General features: G+C 42.4%; 1 protein-coding gene and 1 pseudogene across 11 annotated transcripts in view; one reads left to right on the plus strand and one right to left on the minus strand.

The window, feature by feature from the left end:
* Positions 1-495: 495 nt before the first annotated feature.
* The window catches only part of APTX (aprataxin), a 29,014-nt gene continuing 7,875 nt past the window's right edge, over positions 496-21,634 (minus strand). For 2 of the 11 annotated variants that reach the window (XM_071216813.1, XM_071216811.1), the window contains exons 2-9: positions 15,802-15,938; positions 14,349-14,395; positions 13,225-13,261; positions 11,575-11,768; positions 10,912-10,971; positions 7,800-8,026; positions 3,092-3,195; positions 496-2,167 (exon numbers count right to left, since the gene is read on the minus strand). In XM_071216813.1, coding sequence (XP_071072914.1) covers positions 2,013-2,167; positions 3,092-3,195; positions 7,800-8,026; positions 10,912-10,971; positions 11,575-11,768; positions 13,225-13,261; positions 14,349-14,395; positions 15,802-15,934 — 957 coding nt within the window. In that variant the 5' untranslated portion in view covers positions 15,935-15,938 and the 3' untranslated portion in view covers positions 496-2,012. Of the gene's footprint in view, positions 2,168-3,091; positions 3,196-7,799; positions 8,027-10,911; positions 10,972-11,574; positions 11,884-13,224; positions 13,262-14,348; positions 14,396-15,801; positions 15,939-21,634 lie in introns of those variants that run through there. The other 9 variants (XM_058301977.1, XM_023584568.3, XM_071216812.1 and 6 more) reach the window with 6 other exon arrangements.
* On the plus strand, positions 8,577-9,411 carry LOC139439503 (small ribosomal subunit protein uS3-like; annotated as a pseudogene).

Genomic DNA, 21,634 nt, shown 5'->3' on the forward strand with positions numbered 1-21,634 from the left:
GCTGTCAAGAAAGAGATGCTCTGGGTAGTGACAGGTGGACAAAGGGTCCTTAAAGGAACAGATTGGCTTCAGAGAAATTAATGAAATTCCATGGAAAGCTTCAGATCAGCACAGGCCTAAGGCCTTTGGGGACAATGGCACCTGCTGGTTAGTACTGCATTTTTTCCTGTCCACCTCATAGGGAAAAGAATGGGTTTGATGCACCAGACCAAGAGTGACTTCAGAGTCTAGGATCTTTTATAAATTATTAGATCCTCATCCACAAAAGAGGAATAACAATATTACCTACCTCATAGGGTTACATATGGTGAGGATTAAATGAGATAATTTGAATAAAGTGCCTAGCATAATGCCTGGCATACAGGTGCTCGACAAATGTTAGCTGCTATAATCATAAATTACTACTAATTATAACCATACCCACGCTCATGTAACAAGCACTGTGGCAGCCACTTATTTGTGAAAGAAACTGAGGTCAAACACAGACTCTATGGATTGAGGTTCTCTCTCTCCAGAGAAGTTTTTATTAAGTGTGTTTTTCACAAGCTCAAGAGCAAAGAAAGTCACATCCCCAAAGAGATCAACAATTTGATCAAAAACAACTTTTTAGTTTTCCCTTCACCTTCAGTTCTGATATTACCCAAAACTTGACTCAATCAAACTGTTTCATCCAACTTTGTTCTGAGAGGCTGTGGTTCTATAGAACTTTTTTTTTAAAGATTTTATTTTTATGTATTTATTCCTGCCATACACACCCCTCATTATTTGTTCTTGCTGTCTGCTCTGTGTCTGTTCACTGTGTGCTCATCTTTTTTTTTGGGAGGTACCGGGAACCGAACCCATAAACTCCCATGTGGGAGGGAGGTGCCCAATCACTTGAGCTACCTTTGCTCCCTGCTTGTTGAGTCTCCCGTGTTTTCTTTGTTGTGTCTCTTCATTACATCATCTCACTACATCATCTTGCTGTGTCATCCTGTTGTCAGATCACAGTGCCAGCCCATCACATCAGCTCACTGTCTTCCTTATCTTCTTTAGGAGGCCCCAGGAACCAAACCCAGGACCTCCCATGTGGTAGGTGGGCACAAACTGCTTGAGCCACATCCGCTTCCCCTGTGGAACTTTTTAATTCAATTACTACTATTTGTATATCAGAACTTTGTGATTGTCAGCTGAATTTATGATAGTTTTCAACTTTTTAACAGAATGCTTCAAAGAACTGAACTTTATTTTCATGCAACAAATCCAAGCAGGCCAGCAAGAAGACTTGACAGCAGAACTGTGATAACATGACCAAGTATTTCCTCATCAGCCAGGAAACCCTGGTATTAGAAGAAAACTCCATCCTTCTACCCCCCTATTATAGCCTCTTTGCTCAGAGTGAAGGAGAATTGATGAGACAAACTTCCTGAGAGGGAGCATTTAGATGGCCTTGGATAGAAGGGAGGAAGAGGAGCAGAAGAGACTAAGCCTCCCTACAAAGGAGAGAAGGTGAAAGAACATTACAGAACTGGCCAAGATCAGAGACAAGACCCACCAGTGCCTTCAGAATAAAGAAGAGACTACTTGGGCTTCTCTGATGAAAGCATGTCACATGCCTCCAGGGAGGAAGAACAAATGAGAAGGACCAGAAAAATATAACCAGCTCTCTTGGGGCAGGGTGCGGGTATTTCTCCAACATACACTTGGCCACTGGGATACATGCAGAAAGGAGTGCAAATCCACCCCTCAATATCAGGAAGCACAACAGTTACATATGGGTCCTGGAGACAGTGGATCAGGCCTGTCCCAACCACCCTCACCAGAGAACACATCCATAACAAATTCAAAATCCTAATTCCTGAACTACTTCGAGTCACCCCATAACGTGGCCAGTCAGGAATAGAACATGCTTTGTAAAAAAGTCATATGTTTTAATTCAAGAAATAAGTAAAAGTTCACAAGCAGTCCAGAACAGGTGCCAGAAGTTCACTCCAATCAGTGACACCTGCTGCAAAAGTTCTGGCTCCGCAGAATCACTTTGGCCAGTGCTTCCTGAGATGTTCTTTCAGCTGAGGAATGGAAGGCAACAGCTGCTGGCACTCATGGCAACGAAGGGGCAGCTTCAACAGCTCAGGCATCCCATCCTGGACAGTCACTTTGCCAGCCTCTTTTACCATCTCAATCACAGCTGCAGGCAAGAGAAAAAAGTTCAGATCCCAGCTACTCCAGAAGGCCAATATAAGATGCAAAAAATGAAATGTTACTCCAAATCAAAATATGCCAGGTATCCAAAAGCAATAAAGGGAGCAGGTGTAGCTCAAGCAGTTGAGCACATGCTTCCCACATGGGAGGTCCTGTGTTCAGTTCCCAGTGCCTCCTAAAAAAAAAAAAAACTCAGGGGAGCCAATGTGCCTCGTGGTTGAGTCAGCTTCCCACATACAAGGTTCCAGGTTTAATTTCTATCCCTGGTACCTCAAAAAAAAAAAAAAAAAAAAAAAGCAATAAGCTTAAGGTTAGATTTCCTCGGGAAAATGGACTTGACAAGATTTCAAATCTGAACAACCTGTCTTTGAGATGATTACATTCTTCTAGGTACACGCTAAACAACCCATGTTACAATGTCAAAGCTTTACCCTGGTAGGAACTCAGTAAAGCAGCATCCAGCATACTGAAGTTCCATGGCATCATCACTGGGAAATGCTTCCTTCTATATATACATAGACTTCCCCTGTTAATTCACCCCTCCTGACAAGAGGAGGCCCCCAAGTTCCCTCCCAGCTGATGGCAGGAGAAACAAAAAACTGTTCAGAGCTTTCTCATCCATAAATGCCAATAATTCTCAGGACAACCTTTAAGTCCCTTCTTGTTACAATAAAACACCTTGTTGACCCTGACACAACAGCTTTCTAGGTCACCCAAGAAGGATACTCACAGCAAAGTGACAATTTTCCTGCAAGCCACATAATCTGGTTTCTTATAATGGGGCTCTCCCTATAAAAAAGATGGTGTTGTACACGGGTTTTGGGGGCCATGTTATTTTTTAGGGAAACAACTGAATCAAAGTATAAGAAAATAAAACAAACATGAAAACCAAAGAAGATTCACTGTTTACCTTGTGACTCTAAGAAGTATTCTGTATTGAAAGAATTCCAATGTTTTTTGTTTTTAAGGCAAGGAGAATCAAAATCCTGGCTGATCACATGAAGGTGTACATGGCTAGTTGAAAGAAAAAAAAGTTGACAATTAAACCCATTATAAATAATGGCAGAATCAAAATCACAAACAGTAGAATTACAGGTATGTAAAGTATGGATAATGTGTCCATTTAGTTCTAGTCATTCATTCACTCACTTAACAAAATTTAATGCTTATTAAGTACCTGCTAGATGCCAAGCATTGTTCTAGGCACTGAGAATTTAGCAGTGAGCAAGATGGAAAAAGCCCCTGACCTTATTCAAGAGATATTCCAATGGGGGGAGACAGATAATAAACAAATAAAGAGACAAGCACAGAAAATTCAAAGAGTTATCATTGCTAAGAAAAATTAAAAGAGGGGAATGGAAGAGAGAGTACCTAGGGTAGACTTGCCTCTTTAAATTATAAGGATGCTTAGGGAAGGCCTCACCCAGGCAATAATTCCAGCAGGCAATTATTCTGGGGGAAAAGGGTCTCAGGGAGTAGACAAGGCAGGTGCAAAGTCCCTAAGATAAGAAAGAACTTGGTGCAACCAAGGAAGGGAAGAAAGTAATGTGGCCAGAGCATAGTGACTAAAGAAGAGAATGGATGGAGACAAGGTCAGAGAGTGGGAAGGGGCATGATCATAAAGGGTCTTCTAAGCTAGCAAGGGGTGAGCATTTTAAGGAGTTACCAAAGGACTTTAGGCAGGACACTGCTATGATCTTATGTTTACTTGTAAAAGGATCACTCTCACTGCTGGGTGGAGAAAAGACTGCAGTGAGAAAGGACTGCAGTAGCAATGAAGACAGGGAGACCAGTCAGGTCGCTGCAGCAATCCAGGCCAGAAATGATCTTGGCTTAGTCTGGAACTGTATAGCTGCTGAGATGAGGAGCAGTCCATCTCTGAATAGTTTTTGGAATAGAGCCAACAGAACTTACTAAGGGATGTGGGTTTGGAGCCTAAAACACTGGGTGTGCTACTTTACCAAGATGGAGAACGTTGGGGGAAAAGCCAGTTTAGGGAAGAAAATCAAGAGTTCTGTTTTGGACTTGTGAAACCAAACAGTATTATTTTTTGTATAGCTATAACTCTTAGAATCATAGTACTCTTTCACACTCCCCCAGAGTAATCAAAATCAACCAGGATGAAGGAGGAATCCAAAATGGAACAGAAACAGTAACAAATAAACCTAACTGTATTCAGAACCACACTGAAGAGGGGTGGGGAAGAAAATAACTCACCGAAGACACTTTTTGAAACAGTATTTTGACTGGATACCATAAGGCTAAAGACAAAAGAAACTGTACACAAATACTGCACTCTAGTTAGTGTCTTTCTACGAGAGGTATAATTGGCAATTTTGCACATATGCGAGGATTGAACAAATAAGTGAACTTATGGTAGCTAGTATTACCCAGCTTACTCACTATTGGAGAAAGAAGCTACAAAAAGGAAAGGGAGAAGACTAGAGTGAACCTTGTGGTATTGGGTTAGAATCAGAGGAATCAGTATGAACTCAGGAGACAGATAAAATATTTCTTCTGTATTTACCTATCATATATATATATATATATATATATGCACACACACACATAAATATATGTATATCTATCTATATATTTCCTACCTCTGTCCACTGAGAATGCCGAGGAGCCATGACACCCTGAAATCAACTACTCTCATTACAGAAACCTAGCCCCAGGGCTTGGTTTATAAATCTAAAAAAAAAAAGGAATGAGGGCTCCTTGGAAAACTGGTTCATTCCAGGGCTGGGACAAGAAAAATACAAGATGAGCTCAGAACATATTTGAGGGGCCAGACAATAAGGAAGGACTCAAAAATGTTGAGGGCATGTCAAAGGACCAAGGAATCAACCTGAAAGAGTTTCAAGTGGCAAAGCTGGAAAGATTTGAGCAATAAGATAAAAAATGATAGTATTGAATTATAATCTATAGAACAAAATAAATATCCACAAGTCCACACTGATAATTGAACAAAGAAGGAATAGCTTTTCCATACAGAAGAATTCAGATTAATAAATTAGAAGGAAAGAGGGAAATACAAAATCATCACTAGGTAAACACCATAGTAATAACTGTTGTAGGGAAGATCCACCTATAGATGCTAAAATCATTGAATAAAAGCTTAAGGAGAAACAGAATAGTAGCATAGTCTCAAAATATCTCCCCAAGATATTTATCAATTACAAAGGGGAAAAGAGTGACTTTGAATGGGGAAATTCAGCAAATGCCACCTTAACCAAGTGATCAAGGGAACCTCACAGCAATATGCCAGATCTACATCACGCACCATTAAAATGACACACTGAGAAGGAAATATCACTTCTGTGGGATTTGGGTCAAGAAAAAAAAAATACATAACCTCAATCTAATTATGAAAAAACATCAGACAAACCCATTGAGAGACTTCCTACAAATCAAAAAGTGTCAATGTCATGAAAACCAGAAAAGAAGGAACTGTCACAGATTGGGGAGCCTAAAGAGACACAACAAATAAATGAAATGTGGGATCCTGGATTGGATCTTGGAGCAGAAAAAAGGGCATTAGGGGAAAACCTGGTGGACTTTGAATAAGGTTTACAGTTTAGTGGTAGTATAACAGAAGATCTTTGTTCTGATTCATACTTCTCTCTTTTTTAAATTCTCTAAAATGAAAATATATTATCTTTGCAATAGAAATATCATCTTAGTTTATTACCTTTCCTTTTATAATGTCTATTTATTCAAAATTACACCATAGAGTGATCACAAAAGGGGTTGGCATATAAGTGGCAACTTTACTTATTACTCATTTTGCTTTCCAGCCACACCTGTTACAGCTCTTGCTTTTAACATTCTGAGCACAACAGCATTCATTACATGAAAAAGTTTAGACATCAACATTACTATGTGAAAAGGGTTCAGTGGTCAAGGGCTGTTAATCATGGGCTCTGCTGTGTTAGGAGAATAGGATTATAGGTGGTTTTTTCTCCTAAAATTTTGAATAAAGTTTTAACAATTATTTTTTTTTAATGAGGTACAACATACCGATGACCCAGAAATTCCACTTCTAAGTATTTACTCAAATAGGAAAAAAAAAAAAGTATGTCCATGATATAAACAATATGTGTAAATCTCAAAATAATTTCAAAAAAGAACAAGAAAAGTCAGACACAAAAGAGTACAAATTGTATGGTTCCATTTGTATGAAGTTCTAGAACAGACGACACTAATCTATGATGAAAGAAGTCAGAACAGTGCTTTGGGGGTGAGAGGAGAACTGACTGGAAAGGGATACTAGGGAATTTCTGGGATGAGATGATGCAACTGTCCTATATCTTGATCAAAATGATAATCACATGGCTATATACATATGCCAAAACTGATCAAACTAAACATCTTATGCATTTTTTGTTGGTTGTTAAGCTATGCCTCAATTTAAAAGAGAGTATTGATGAGGAAAAAAATGTGGCATAAAAGTCCCCTTTTTGGGAAATGTATGTAGCTCAACCCATTGGGCTCCCGTCTACCATATAGGAGGTCCAGAGTTCAGTGCCCAGGGCCTCCTGGTGAAGGCAAGCTGGCCCACACGGTGAGTTGGCCCACGCAGAGCACCGGCCCACATGGAAATGCTGCCCCACACAGGAGTGCCGCCCTGCATAGGAATGCCACCCAGCGCAGGAAAGCCGCCCCTCACAGGAGTGCCGGTGGATGCAGAGAGCTGATGCAGCAAGACAACACAACAGGAGACACAGAGGAAAGAAAATAAGAAGACATAGCATAACAGGGAGCTGAGGTGGTTCAAGAGAGTAATTGCCTCCTGCCACTCCAGAAGGTCCGAGGATCAGTTTCCAGAGCTGCATAATGAGAATACAAGCAGACACAGAAGAACACACAACAAATGGACACAGAGAACAGACAACATGGGGGATGAGGGGGAAAATAAAATAAATCTTTTTTTTTTTTAATTTCCTTTTTGTTAAGGCAGCCAGTAGTTTAAGTCATAATTATTCAGTTAAATAAAATGTGAGAATGTTGGTAAGGTTAAAGAAATAATCAAGGTAAAAATCTGGAATCCAATTAGCCCAAGTATCTTGCTGCTGCTTGGTTCAAAAAACTGTAGAGATCTGCCTGGATTGCATTCCTTAAGAAGAATTATCATTCTTTTCCAAATCCCCTCAAGATATGAGCCAAAGGAAAACAGATTCTACACTTTTCTCCATTTTATTTTAAATCTTACATCTACTAAGCTATCATTACCAAAGTCTATGATGTTTATTTCCTTCAAGCAGTGGTCCTTAACCATTTTGGAGTTACAGATCCTTTTGAAACTTCTGAGAAAAGTCACTGAGCACAATTCCTCATTTGAGGGTAATGCAGCTATCTCATCTAGTTCATATGTTAGACCCTCAAAGGTTTAAACTGAGAGGAAAAAATAACATAAGTGATTGAATTACAAGCAGAAGTAGAAATTCCAGGCTTGCAAGCAAGTCAAGAGAGGCAGAAGCTTCAGCCCACCTGCCTTGACAAGAGCCTCCTTCCTCCCCTGGGCCTCAGCACTAACAGCACACTCAGCAGGTCCCAGCTGAATCCATCTGTGTCCACCAGAACCAGGAGGCACCAGCAATACCCACAAGGCTTACCTCATGCTAGGGATGGCATGGTAGCCCAATCGGAAGCGAAGTTTGCTGGAGCCAGCAAAATCTGCAATCACCTTTTCCCCCACGGTGTGCATATGTTGGAGGAGTTCAAGGTGCTCCCGGGTCACAGCCTTCAGACTGGAAATGGATGTCCATGGTAAGACCAGCCAGTGATGACGGGCCTTGGGGTACTTATCCTTAATCACCACAACCTGCTCATCTTTGTAAACCTAGCATCGGGGCACAAGAGAAGGAAACGGGCATCTATTTAATACCAAGCAGTTTCAATGTGCCAGGTGCTATCATATCCATGAATTCACTTAATCCTCACCACAATCTTGTGCAAAAGATTTTACCATGCCAATTTTTACAGATGGGTGCACTGAGACACAGGGTTAGTGTCTTAAGCAAAGTCAGTTACTAAGTGGGAAATCAAGAATTCAAATCCAGATGTGGATGACTCCAGAATCAGTGCTCTCAATTACCATACTATACAGAATAAACAGAAGATGTAGAAATCAAAATAGTTCCCATGGATCAGATGTAAAATCTATGCAGGCGTAAATTCAAATGTACCGTTCTCTACTCCAATGGCAGTCCAAGTGACGCATGTACATATTCAGTGAAGCCCTATCAGACCTGGCCTCTTGTCAACCCAGGATGTAATTTAAGAAAAACTCAAAAACATCATTCCCAGGATGATGCCTATTACTCTCAGGGCAGCCCAACAACCTCAGATAATACTGTACACCTTTCCTTTGGGCTGCACACAGCGGCAAGATGGTACTGCGAATTTCCAAGAGGAAGTTTGCCGCTGATGGCATCTTCAAAGCGGAACTGAACAAGTTTAAGTTTCTCACTCGGGAACTAGCTGAAGATGGCTCTGGAGGTGAGATTCAAGTTACACCAACCAGACAGAAATCATTATTCTGGCCACCAGGACCCAGAATGTTTTGGTGAGAAAGGCTGGCAGGTCCGGGAATTGACAGCTGTAGTTCAGAAGAGGTTTGGCTTCCCCAAGGGCAGCAGAGAGCTTTATGCTGAAAAGGTGGCCACAAAAAGTCTATGTGCCATTGCCCAGGCAGAGTCTCTGCATTACAAACTCCTAGGAAGGCTTGCTATGCGGAGGGCCTGCTATGGTGTTCTGCAATTCATCATGGAGAGTAGAGCCAAGGGCTGCGAGGTCATGCTGTCAGGGAAACTGTGAGAACAGAGGGCTAAATCCATGAAGTTTGTGGATGGCCTAATGATCCACAGCGGGGACCTTGTCAACTACTATGTTGATACTGCTGTGCACCATGTGCTGCTCAGAAAGAGTGTGCTGGGCATCAAAGTGAAGATCACGCTGCCCCAGGGCCCAAGTGGTCAGACTGGTCCTAAAAAGCCCCTGCCTGACCATATGAGCATCATGGAACCCAAAGATGAGATCCCATCCACCATTTCCATTTCAGAGCAGAAGGGTGGGAAGCCAGAGCCACCTGCCATGCCCCAACCAGTCCCCACTGGTTTTCTTGACAGCTGTATCTGGAGACTGGATGTTGCTCTGTAAAGACCTTTAAGAAAACTTTTTAAAAAGGCAAAATAATAATAATAATACATTATCTAAAGCTGCCTTGAAAGGGACCACACTATATGTTAACAGAACTTCCCTCAGCAGTATGCTGACATTTCAGAGGGGAAAGGCAGAGAAGACATTCATTTAAAGGACTTAACTGCTCTCCAAAGAATTCCATTTGCTATCTTTACTGCCAATGGGAAAAAGTGACTTGTTCCCACAAAAAATCCAAATAAAACAAATGTCATTCAAGATGTATGGCAGTTTGAGATTATTTTATGAATCCCCCAAAAAAGAAAGATGTTTTAAAACTAATATTCCTAAAAAAGAATTAACAATAACAACAAAAAAACTAATATTCCTGTGGGTACGATACTCTTTGATTGCATTAAATTCAGTTGAAGTTCTTTGGGTTTTTTTGTTTTTTGTTTTTAAAGATTTATTTCTGTCTCCATCCTCCCCCTCTGTTGTCTGCTCTCTCTGTCCATTCACTGTGTGTTCTTCTGCATCTGCTTGCATTATCTGGCAGCACTGGGAAACTGTGTCTCTTTTTTGTTGCATCATCTTGCTGTGTCAGCTCTTCATGTGTGTGGTGCGACTGCTGGGCAGGCTGCACTTTTTTCACATGGGGCAGCTCTCCTTGTGGGGCACACTCGTTACACGTGGGGCACCCCTACACGGGGGCGCTCCTGCATGGCACCGCACTCCTTGCGTACAGCAGCACAGTGAGTGGGCCAGCTTACCACATGGGTCAGGAGGTCCTGAGGATCGAACCCTGGACCCTCCAAATGGTAGACAGACGCTCTAACAGTTGAGCTACATCTGCTTCCCAAGTTGAAGTTCTCTGATTAGATTACTTGAGAAAATCTCTTTTGGGGGAGCAGGTGTAGCTCAGAGGTTGAGCACCTGTTCCCATGTATGAAGTCCTGGGTTCAATCCCTAGTACCTCCTAAAAAAAAGAGAAAGAATGAGAAAAGATCGCTTTAGGGCTTTTGATTGGACTACCTCAGTGAGGCAGGAGCCCACTTGAGTCTCAGCCCCTTTGCTGGCTCTGATGAAAACGGAGACACAGATACAGACACACAGACACAGGAAAAAAGAAGCCACCATATTTGATCCTGTCATGTGAGAGAGGTTTTGTCCACAGCTGAGCTACAAAGAGAGAAGCCCCTGATAGGCTCAAAGAGCTGAGGCCCAGAGAGAGAGGAGGCCAAATGAGAAACAAGCCCTAGGCCAGGTTTGCATACAGCTGCAGAAAGGCAGAGACCTCGGCTGATATCAGTGGCCATAATGCTTTGCCATGTGGTAGCTGACTTCGGTGAGAAAGCACCTCTCATTGTGCCCTGATGTAGGTTTCTCACAGCCTTGGAATTTTAGCTTTTACCCCAAATAAATGCCTTTTATAAACGCCAACCCATTTCTGATACTTTGCAAAGGCAGCCCTTTGGCAAACTAAACAGGAGGACTAATCTCCTTTGATATCATTTGCAGTTAAAAGACTTCTGTGGAATGGTCATTTAGAACATGAAATATATTTCAATCCCAAAATTTTATTCTCACCTGCATTTTGGGATCCTGCATAGAAACCTTCAATCCTTGACTCCAATGACCTAATGATTTCTAAAATATAAAAAGGGCAATGTATATTAGAAATGTCAATAGTTAAATTTTGTCAGTAATCAATATGTAGGAGGTGACAGCAAAGTCCAAAATATCTTGGAAATAAGATTAGTTTTTGAGAATTAAACTAGACTTCTTTGCTTTAATCTACTGCCTTTTGGGAGCATAAGCCCTCCCCTTTCTCTTGCACTCAGAGCTGGATGTCTAGACAGAGGCTGGAAATGTCACAGAATGTAAATGGAGTCTTCTTTGCCTACTAACACTCCATCTACAACCTGACTAAGTGACCATTTTGACATCAGGATGTGAATTACATGATCTATGAAAAGTGTTCCAATGTTAACCCATTATATACAAATGAATAACCCATTTTTAATGGTTCATCGTTAAGTACACTGCCATTATCACTCTGCCTTCAAGTGGCTTACCTCAGGAATTCAAGAGAAAATTAAAGGCACATCCACCCAAGTGATCGTCATTCCACAAACAAGGACTCTTTGATCATGGTTAATAACCCCTTACTCATGTCTAAACTTTACAATATATTATTTAATCACTCGTTATAGCTCATTTAATCTTCACATCATCTGTCAAGCACCCCACCTTCACCTTTTTGGGAGATGCACCTTCCCCCTCCTTTGGGGGCACAGAGTATTGGCTAGAGTTGCTCGCAGGTTCTAGTCCCGTCTCTGGCTTAGCTTCCTGGGCAACACCCATTTCTGTAGAATCACTGTCACCTGACCTCTTTCTCTTGCTGTGTGTTTCCAGGCCAGGACTCTTTGTCTCTTCCTCAAACTCTACAATATATGGATAAAGTTCATTCACCATGTGGAGAACCTGGCCAGGCTGCAGTTTCACCTCTTGGTCCTTCCCAATTATGACCGAGTCAATACTGGTGGGATTGACCCCTACCTATGGGATAAATATCAGAAAAGAATTATAATAATAACAATAATACCATTAAGGGAACGGATGTGGCTCACGCACTGAGCATCTGCTTCCCACATGGGAGGTCCCGGGTTCAGTTCCCAGTGCCTCCTAAGAACATAAAAAAATCAAAAACAACAAGCAAAACAAACAGAAAAACCAACTCAGGGGAGGTGATGTGGCTCAGTGCTTGAGCACTAGCTTACCATATGAGGTTCCGGGTTTGATCCCCAACCAGACACATCAAAAAAAAAAAGGTACCATTAATAATATATCTGCTACTATGTTACCCATTTACTATGTGCCAGGCAACATGGCAAATATTCACATATGTTACCTCCTCAATGTTCAAAACCAACTCTGAAAAGAAAGTTTTATTATCCCCTTGTTATATATACAGTTGGGAGACTGAAGCTCAGAGAAGTAAAGTCAGTTACCCAAGTCACATGAAGAATAAGTGGCAAAGAGAGAAATCAAACCCATCTGCTTCCAAAGCCTGAGCTCTAAGTTCTTAACTACTATACTATGCCAATAAACTCAAGCTACGCATTGACATAGAGAAGGAAATAGCATCCTTCTAAACCTTAACACTGTACTGTTGTTCCAACAACAGAACTGTCTCTACTAAACCCACTTCTGGAAAATGAAATGGAAAGAGCAGAGGGAGTTAAATTATATGCAGAGCCTGTGCCTTAAAACCTCCTTTACTCTAACCAAGTCATGGTTTCAGACCCAGCCCTCCCATATTCCCCCTCCCTGCCAGTGGTGCTTAAGTGGTATCAAGGTCTTTATTTATTTATTTAATGTTTTTATTAAGGAGGTACCAGGAATTGAACCTAGGACCTCATACATGGGAAGCAGGCACTCAACCACTTGAGCTACATCTGTGCCCCAAAGATTTGCTTTCTTTTTATTTATCCCCCACCTCCCCCAGATGGTTCTTGCATCTGTCTGCTCACTGTTTATTCGTCTTCTTCAGGAGACATGGAGAACCAAAACCAGGACCTCCCACATGAGAGGTGAGTACGCAAAGGTCTGAGCCACTTTCACTCCCAAGAGAGAAAACTGAACAGAAAGGCTAGAAGCAAAGAGAGTACAAGGTAGGAGTGTCTGATATTCAGAACAGAATAGAGGAGGAAATAGGTATAGGAAGGATGGTGGGGACAACTGCAGCAATGAGTACAAGAAATATCTGGGTGGGGAGACCTGGACTCGAACTTGAGGGAGACAAATAACAACAGCTATCATATGTGGGGTGCCTGTTATGTGCTGGACACTGTGCTGGGACTTTCCTTGTGTTACCACATTTATCCAGACAATACTCACCATTATAGTGGGCTTCATCTTCACATCTTTTAGAAACCTTAACAGACACAATAAGGGCACCTCATTTCTGAGCCATGTATTTACTCATTATAGCAAATACTTGAACTCTGAGAATTTAATCAATTCGTAAACCAGACAACATCCTGACCAGTAGACAAGTGGCTCATTCTCTACATTCTACATTCTTTATGGTATCTACCAATGGCAGTGCTCTGCAGAGAATGTTAAATGGATAACCTGGTAATATTACCTTTGCAAGCTAGGAAAGAATATATTCTATTAATTGAGAAGCCACAAATCCCTTCTGCCAGAAGAACATGAATATTCTTCTTTGGGATTCTTCCATGGCCCCATGATTTCACTGCTAGTTCTTCAGGTTCATAAACTATCTCCCAAAACATTATATAACCGCTATGAGTCAGAAAACCATGGACGCTTTGAGATAGTAACAACATCAGAATAAATGAAGGCAAAAGGAAATCTTTTATTGACAAGTTGCCAGAACTAATCAGAAGCAGAAAAGGAACATGACAAAGGCTCCCGCTTTAGGCAATGGGCAACATGGCAGAAAAGATCCACTCGTCATTCCCAGAAGTTCATCTGCAAGTTGGCTATGGAAGTTTGGAATACATTTTCCCCACATAAATAGTTTTATAAATGAGTTACAATACCCAGTTGGCCTACAGACTCCTTGTCAATCCGTAACATGGCTGAATGACAGCACTGGTTATGCTACCAGGTTCCATACTTTCTACTAGAAATCTAAGAGGCCAGGACACATCTCCCCAGCCATGGTCAGGGTAGGAAAGCATTCTCTCCCTCTCCCCTACTTGCTCTGCCAGAAGCAATCCTTTCCCTACTTTCCAGCACTGCCTGAGTTCAGATTTGTCAGGAGACATCTTCAAAAGACAGGAGACACCTTTTTGCACAGGACAGAGAGGCCTTCACTGGCTGGCAAAGACACTCCAAATTCATAGCATAAGAAAATTCTCAAGAGAAGAGGGTGTGGCTCAGACATCTGAGCACCTGATTCTCATGTATGAGGTCCTGGGTTCAATCCCTAGTACCTCAAAAAAAAAAAAAATCAAGTATAAAATGGAAATCCAAGTTACAAATATACATACCTGCTTTACCTTGACATATCCTTTGTTACACTCTGCTTTCAACTGTACTGAAAGAGATTAGAAAAAGTTAAAATTCAAATGCCATGATGATCTGTATACTTGCTCCTGTGTTCTCTAAGACAAGGAAATCCTCACTACAGGAGGCAACCTGATAGATGCCTTCTCAAAGGCCTCTGAGCAATTGCCCATTACGTAAGTGGCTGGGGCTCCAGATCCCACCACTTTATAAGGGCTTCGAATCTTTCCACTGGATCATTCAGTATCAGAGCCTCTGCACCCAGAAAAAGGGAACCACTTTCTTCATAAGCTCTTGGTTCAGGATTAAATTAGGTTTCCACAACTATATAAAACTATCAGATGCCTTAAACAGAGAAAAGGTAAAGAAATACATTCCTGGAAAACAGAAGTTCAGCCTGGCTTGGGTATGGGGAGTGGAGGGAATGTTCTGGAAAGAGGATGGCAGGGCTATAACAGTCTGAGCATATGTGGGAAGATTAAATGCTTGCATTCAGATAAGTGGACAAAGTGTCTGGGGTTAGACCAGAAGCAAAGAAGAGATACCACAGCTGCTCACCAGGGAAGACAGGCAGAGATGCCCACGCAGTTGCTGGACGGGTTCTGGGGGAGGGGTGCTGAGAAAGAGGCAGCATCTGCTTCTGTATCTTGGGCCTAGCCAGCCCAAGTCAAGAATGGTTTTGTTCCCATTTAGATTAACTCATGACGGAAAGACCATAATCAGTACTGCAGATTTCAACTCTCAAAGTCTAGAATCCTTGAGAAAAACTGCTGGCGGGGGTAGGGTGGGGAGGGAAGGTCACACTGCAGGTGGGAGGCCTAGTAGCAGTAAGCATGTGCAATTACCAGAGTTTACAGGAAAAAGTAAGGTACATGGTAAGACTTCTTCCTAAGGACAAGGATTTTCACTTCATTAAACTCCCAAAAAGACATTTCAAGAGCTGAATGCCAGTTTTACAAAGACACCATCCTCTATGTGAGGTGATGCATAAAAAATGGAACCTACTTTACTTCTCAGACACAGTTTCAGCCTGGAGACCTCAGAATTCATCTGTCATGCTGCCAATGGGGAATCTTCCAGGACAAGCAGGGTGCAGGACTCAGTTCCACCATCCATGGTAACAGGATGGGATTTGCCTGGCCCTTACCCTCACCTCACCCTGCCCTGAATGTTACCATGTTGGGAGGACAGAATCAGGAATGACCTGATATTTAACTATATTTAACTAAACTTGGACTTGTAAATCAGGATGAAAGATGCAGTTATCTCGGAAACATCTGTGGAAAGTTTTACTCTCTGATGGCTTGGACCCCTGCTTCCTGCATGCTAAACCAAACATTGGCCAAGAGAGCTCAGTCCCTGAGTTTTGTTTTGGCAGAAGTCTTTCCATCAACAGCATGCAAGAAGTGTAATCTCCATATTCCTATCTCCATTTACCTTGCTGTCGAGAACATTTCTTATCAGTGATCTTGGTCTCTGGGCCACGCCCAATCACAACTGTTTCCAAATGTGGCAGTTTGATTCGCTGGTGCCAGTTGTCCTGTCTCACCAACCAGCACACCCGCATCATTATCCTGAGAGACAAAACAGAAAAGCAAGAGAATAGCTAAGAGAACACCTGCACTAGCATAACAAATCTTCCAGGGCCACACCCCAGCGCCACCACACTTGTCATTTACCAGCAGTTCATCTTGAGGCAAGTGACTTCATCTCCCAAGTCTCAATTTCCTACCTGTAAAACGTGATGATGATAGGACTCACAAAGATGTTGTGAGACTTAAATGAGATGTGGGTAAAGTATTTACCTCTGTGCCTGAATCATGCTAAGCAATAAAATATTTGATATATTTATTCATATACTCCATGTGCTGGGTGTTGGGCTAGTGCTGAGGATCAAAGAATTATCCCTGTCCTTGAAGGGCTCAGTGTGCAGTGGGGCAGACAGACTCATTACATTATAATGTGATGATCACATACCATCAATTCTGTCTTAGCCCAGTGAAAAGACTAACTCTTGTGGGGAGCATCAAAAAAAGCATCATGAGGAAGTGATGTTTAGCTGGGTTTTTGTGGATGAGAGGACGTTTGTGTGCCAAAGAAATAAGGGTATAAGAACAGAGGATGTTCTTAGCCCATAAGGAATCTTGTGCGTTAGAAAAAGGTTTCCTTTCCATACAAAATTTGGTACCGAGAAGTGGGGAAGTGCTTTTGCAATTACCAAAATGCTGGAATGGTTTTATAAGTGAGAAAGGGGTATTTTTTGGAGGAATTGTGAGATGCTTGGAAGAAAAGACCTACAGTGCTTTGAAGAGACTGCTGATAGCAATATGGATGCTAAAAAGACTTTATGATGCCTCAGAAGTAAATGATGAAACTATTATTGGAAACTGAAGGAAAGGCAATCCATGTTTTAAAGTTGCAGAGAACTTAGCAAGATTAACTTCCAGCATTTTATGGAATGCAGAATTTGAAAATGGCAAGTCTGGGCATTTAGCTGAAGAAATTTCCAAAGTAAACCAGGAGAATGTGGCTTGGCTTCTGCTTACAGCTTATAGCAAAATGCTAGACGAGATATGCTGAGAACTGAACTCTTGGGCACAAAGAAAACAGAAACTGATTCTGGAAATTCCAAGCCACTGGAAATCAAGCTCCCAGATGAAAATTCCCCATTGGAGGACTTAACTAAACTTGGACTTGTAAATCAGGATGAAAGATGCAGTTATCTCGGAAACATCTGTGGAAAGTCTTACTCTCTGATGGCTTGGACCCCTGCTTCCTGCATGCTAAACCAACAAGGTCTTTGACAGAACTGTATGAACAAAACCACTGTCAGCTTGGACTAAAAGGGACATGGAAAGGAAAGACTGAAGGAGAAACAGCTGTAAGAGGAAAACCATGGAAGCTAAGATCTGGAATTAAGACATCACCTTGGGCCAAGAAAGGCATACCACCCATGTGTACAGAGAGGGTGAGTTTCCATCAGCAGTTGAAGAGGGTGGATGTTCCCACCCGATGATGTGGGAGAGTTTTGCTGCCCCAGGGTCCAGGGAGGATGGAGCACATTCCCCAAGAATTAGAGTGGTTAAGGTCAGCACCCCACAGATCTAAGAGAGGTAGACCTGTCCCCCATGGATTAGGGAAGGCCAGGTGGTCAACTCATTGCTCTGAGAGGGTTGAGCCTTTATGCCAAAGGTTAGGGGGAATGTTGTCTTCACATCACAGTACTAGGGGGGTTAACACTCTAACCCAAAGATCGGGAGATTGTGGCAATCACCCCAATGCTCTCAGAGGGTGAGAACTGGAGCTTGTTTGACACCCAGATGCTTAAGGAGGGTGGAACCAAGAAAATGGCCATTGGGCAAGCATGTGGAAAGGGTGGGTTCCCATAAGGCCCCAAGGAGAATAAACCATCACCTTAAGAATGACTCTCGGGGAAGCGACTTGGCCCAGTGGTTAGGGCATCCGCCTACCACATGGGAGGGCCGCGGTTCAAACCCCAGGCCTCCCTGACCCGTGTGGAGCTGGGCCATGTGCAGTGCTAATGCGCGCAAGGAGTGCCGTGCCACACAGGGGTGTCCCCGCATACGAGAGCCCCACGTGCAAGGAGTGCACCCCATAAGGAGAGCCGCCCAGCGCAAAGGAAACTGCAGCCTGCTCAGGAATGGTGCCGCACACACACAGAACTGACGCAGCAAGATGACACAACAGAAAGAGACACAGATTCCCGGTGCCACAGACAACAACAGAAGCAGACAAAGCACACGCAGCAAATGGACACAGAGAACAGACAACTGGGGTGGGGGGGGAGGGGAGAGAAATAATAAATAAATAAATCTTTTTAAAAAAAAAGAATGACTCTCAGACTGAAATCGAATGGAGGATGCCCTGCAGATTTACTAAACTGTAGAGGACCCATGACTCATGTTTCCCTCACAATTTCTCTTTATTGTAATGAAAATGTTTATCCTTTGTCTGTCAATTTGTGTATTGAAAACAAATAGTTTTGAAAGTTTCAAAGGTCTATAGCAGACAGGTCTTTGCCCCAAGACAAACTGTATTTCTTTAAGTTGATTGTGATATGATTTAGTATTTGCATTGTTACTGATTTAAGGTTTTTTTGAATATTGTAATATCTTTTTGGAATTCAGAGGGTGGAGTGTAGCAGTTTGATATGATTATGAATTCCAAAAATAGATATTGGATTATGTTTGTAATCTAGTGTGTACCTGGGCATGATTAAGTTATGATTAGGGCTTTGATTGGGGATGTAATTAGGGCATTGAGTCCCCACCCCTTGATGGGTGGGAACTCACAGGCAAAAGGCATGGCAAAGAACAGAGTTAAGGTTTTTTCATGTTAGAGTTTTGATGTTGGAGTTTCATGCTAAAGCCTTAAGTTGGATCCCCAGGAAGTAAGCTTATAGAGGAAAGAGAAGCAAGCCCCAAGAAGAGAGGAACCCTAAGCCCAGGAAGAAGCAAGCCCTGGGAAGAGAGGAACCTTGAACCCAGAGAGAAGCAAGACCTGGAAGGGAGGAACCCAGGAAGCCTGAACCCTTGCAGACGCTGGTAGCCAACTTGCTCCAACATATGAAAATAGACTTGGTTGAGGGAAGTAACTTATGCTTTACGGCATGGTATCTGTAAGCTCCTACCCCAAATAAAGACCCTTTATAAAAACCAACCAATTTCTGGTATATTTCATCAGCAGCCCTTTGGCAGACTAATACATGTGTCATAATATACAAATGTACATTTTACTGCCATCTGCCTGAAAGTTGTCATAATAAATATGTAAATCCACAATTTCTGAAGTGTGAATGTGGAGCCTTGTGCACACCGGCACAACCTGCACAACAATAGTGGAGGTGCTGACATTTTCTGGGTATGTGGAACAGCACAGACACAAAGAAGCCATGGCACAATCACTTATGCACATGAAGCTTTTGCAGAAAGCACAAGTGCTGCTCTGACTGTCGGCTACATTTTCGGACAGGTTGTGTCAGAGGCTTAAGCATCGATAACGTCTGGAATCTAAGAAGGCATCAAAAACAGGGGTAGGAGGAGAGGGAAAGGAGACAGACTTGCAGAAGCAAGAAATCAGCTTGTATAAGATCTCATCTGAGAAGCAGATGTAGCTCAAGAGACAGAGCTTCCACCTACCATATGGTAGGACCCGGGTTCAATCTCTGGGGCCTCCTGATGAAAAAGAAGAAAAAGCACGCCTGCATGGCAAGCCAGTGCCCACGCAAGTGAGTCACGTAGCAATAGGATGACACATCAAAAGAAAAACAAGGGGAGAGCCAAGGTGTAGTGCAGCAGAAACCAGGAAATGAGGTGGCACAATTGACAGGGGACCTCTCTCCATATCAGAGGTCCCCAGGATCAAATCCTGGTGAATCCTAGAGGAGAGAAAATGAGAAGAGAAGACGACATAAAGAGCAAAAACAGCAGGGCGAGAGGAAAGGAGGGGGGGGATAAATAAATAAATCTTAAAAAAAAAGATCTCATCTACCATGCTGAGAAGCTCAGACCTGATGCTATAACAAGAGAGATATAATAATAGGGAAATAGCAAGACCAAGTGCGATTTATTGGAAAAAGCAACCTTTATGGCCATGTAGGGTATCAGCAGGAGAGAAAGACAGAAATGAGGCCTATTTATAAAAGGCAGAAGGATTTCCAGGAAGATGACTGACTAGAAAGACATGGACCTCTCTTCTCTTCCAGAAAAATTGCTAGAGGACAGGCTGAAACAGCTTAGAAAAAAATTTTTCTAGGCTTTAGGACACAAGGCAAGAGCTGGACACCTCCCAGAAGAGAGAGGGACAAAGGAGAAGAGTTGCGACAACAAAACTGTGAGTTAAAACCAGCAGTTGCTACTGCTGGTACCCTCCCCCACACTAAAGATACTTCTGAATTTTCAGGCCTCTGGACCTGCTACACCTAAAGGGGACTTGAGGGATTCACAGCTCCAGGAAACGGAAGAGAGAGGGACACAGCCTAGGGCTGGCTCAGCATTTAAACCACAAATTTGGTCTGCTGTGTCTGAAGCCCTTCCACGCCGGGTAGGGCTGCACCACTGTTTGCCTTGGGAGCCAGCTCAGGACTAAAGACTTTAGGGACTAAAGGGATCAGACCCTCTTCATCTCCCTCTCTAGTAACCAGAACTGACTGTTAAGGATGTAGAGCGAATATAATTATTTCCTACCCAGCAAAAGGAAGAGGGCTCCCAGCAAAGGCTGGAGAACTGTCTCTGAGAAAGTTTGAATTACAAGGATCCTAGACTCCAGGTAGGAACCTCTATCACATGGATGTGGTTCATGTTGCAGCCAACACACTGTGACCAGAAACTGAAATGAGAGGACTGTCAGAGAGCGCAATCTGCTGGCAGACCAAGGATGTGCATGTGAGAAAATAAAAAGTAAGTTACAAGAAGCTTTTTCTGGCCTTTAGAGTATCCCTCCCCAAGGCCCTAGGAAGCATGTCTGCAATCCATTACTTGGTCGAGAGCCCAGTTTTGAGCAATTAACAGGGACAATCCTAAAGAACCACGTTAAACCAAGAATCAAAGAACAGTAATAACACACAGTCTCCCACCACTAAATCTCTATAAAAGAGAGAGAAATTGAGCACCTGAGTAAGCCACCATTCAAATCAGGTGCCTAGACATCAGCAAAATATCACAAGCCATACTAAGAAAATGGAAAACATGGCCCAAACAAAGGAATATATCAAAGCTCCAGAAGAGACACAGGATTTGAGAGAACTAATTAAAGAGATTCACAAAAATTTCCAAAATCAAATTAATGAGTTGAAAGACAATATGGCTAAAGAGATAAATGACATCAACAGGACACTGAGTGAGCACAAAGAATTTGAAATCCTGAATAGAAAATTAAAAGAGCTTATGGGAATGAAAGACACAATAGGTGAGATCAAAAACACATTAGGAAAAAATTAAATTAAATTTAAAAACACATTAGAGGGAAGCAGATGTGGCTCAAGTGATTGAGCTCCCACCTACCACAAGGGAGGTTCATGTTTCGGTTCCCGGTGCCTCCTTAAGAAAACAGCAAGCTGGCACACGGGCAGGCATGACAAGCTGAGGCAATAAGAGACATAAGAAGGAAAAACATAATGAGAGATACAACAAAGCAGGGGGAAGAGGTTTCCAGTGCGTCCTAAAGAAGACAAGCGAGACAGTGAGCTGACACGATGGGCAGACGCAGCAAGCTGATGCAACAAGATGACGCAACAAGAGACGCAAGAAGG

Source organism: Dasypus novemcinctus, chromosome 8 (genome assembly GCF_030445035.2).
Source record: "Dasypus novemcinctus isolate mDasNov1 chromosome 8, mDasNov1.1.hap2, whole genome shotgun sequence".
Classification (NCBI taxonomy): domain Eukaryota; kingdom Metazoa; phylum Chordata; class Mammalia; order Cingulata; family Dasypodidae; genus Dasypus; species Dasypus novemcinctus.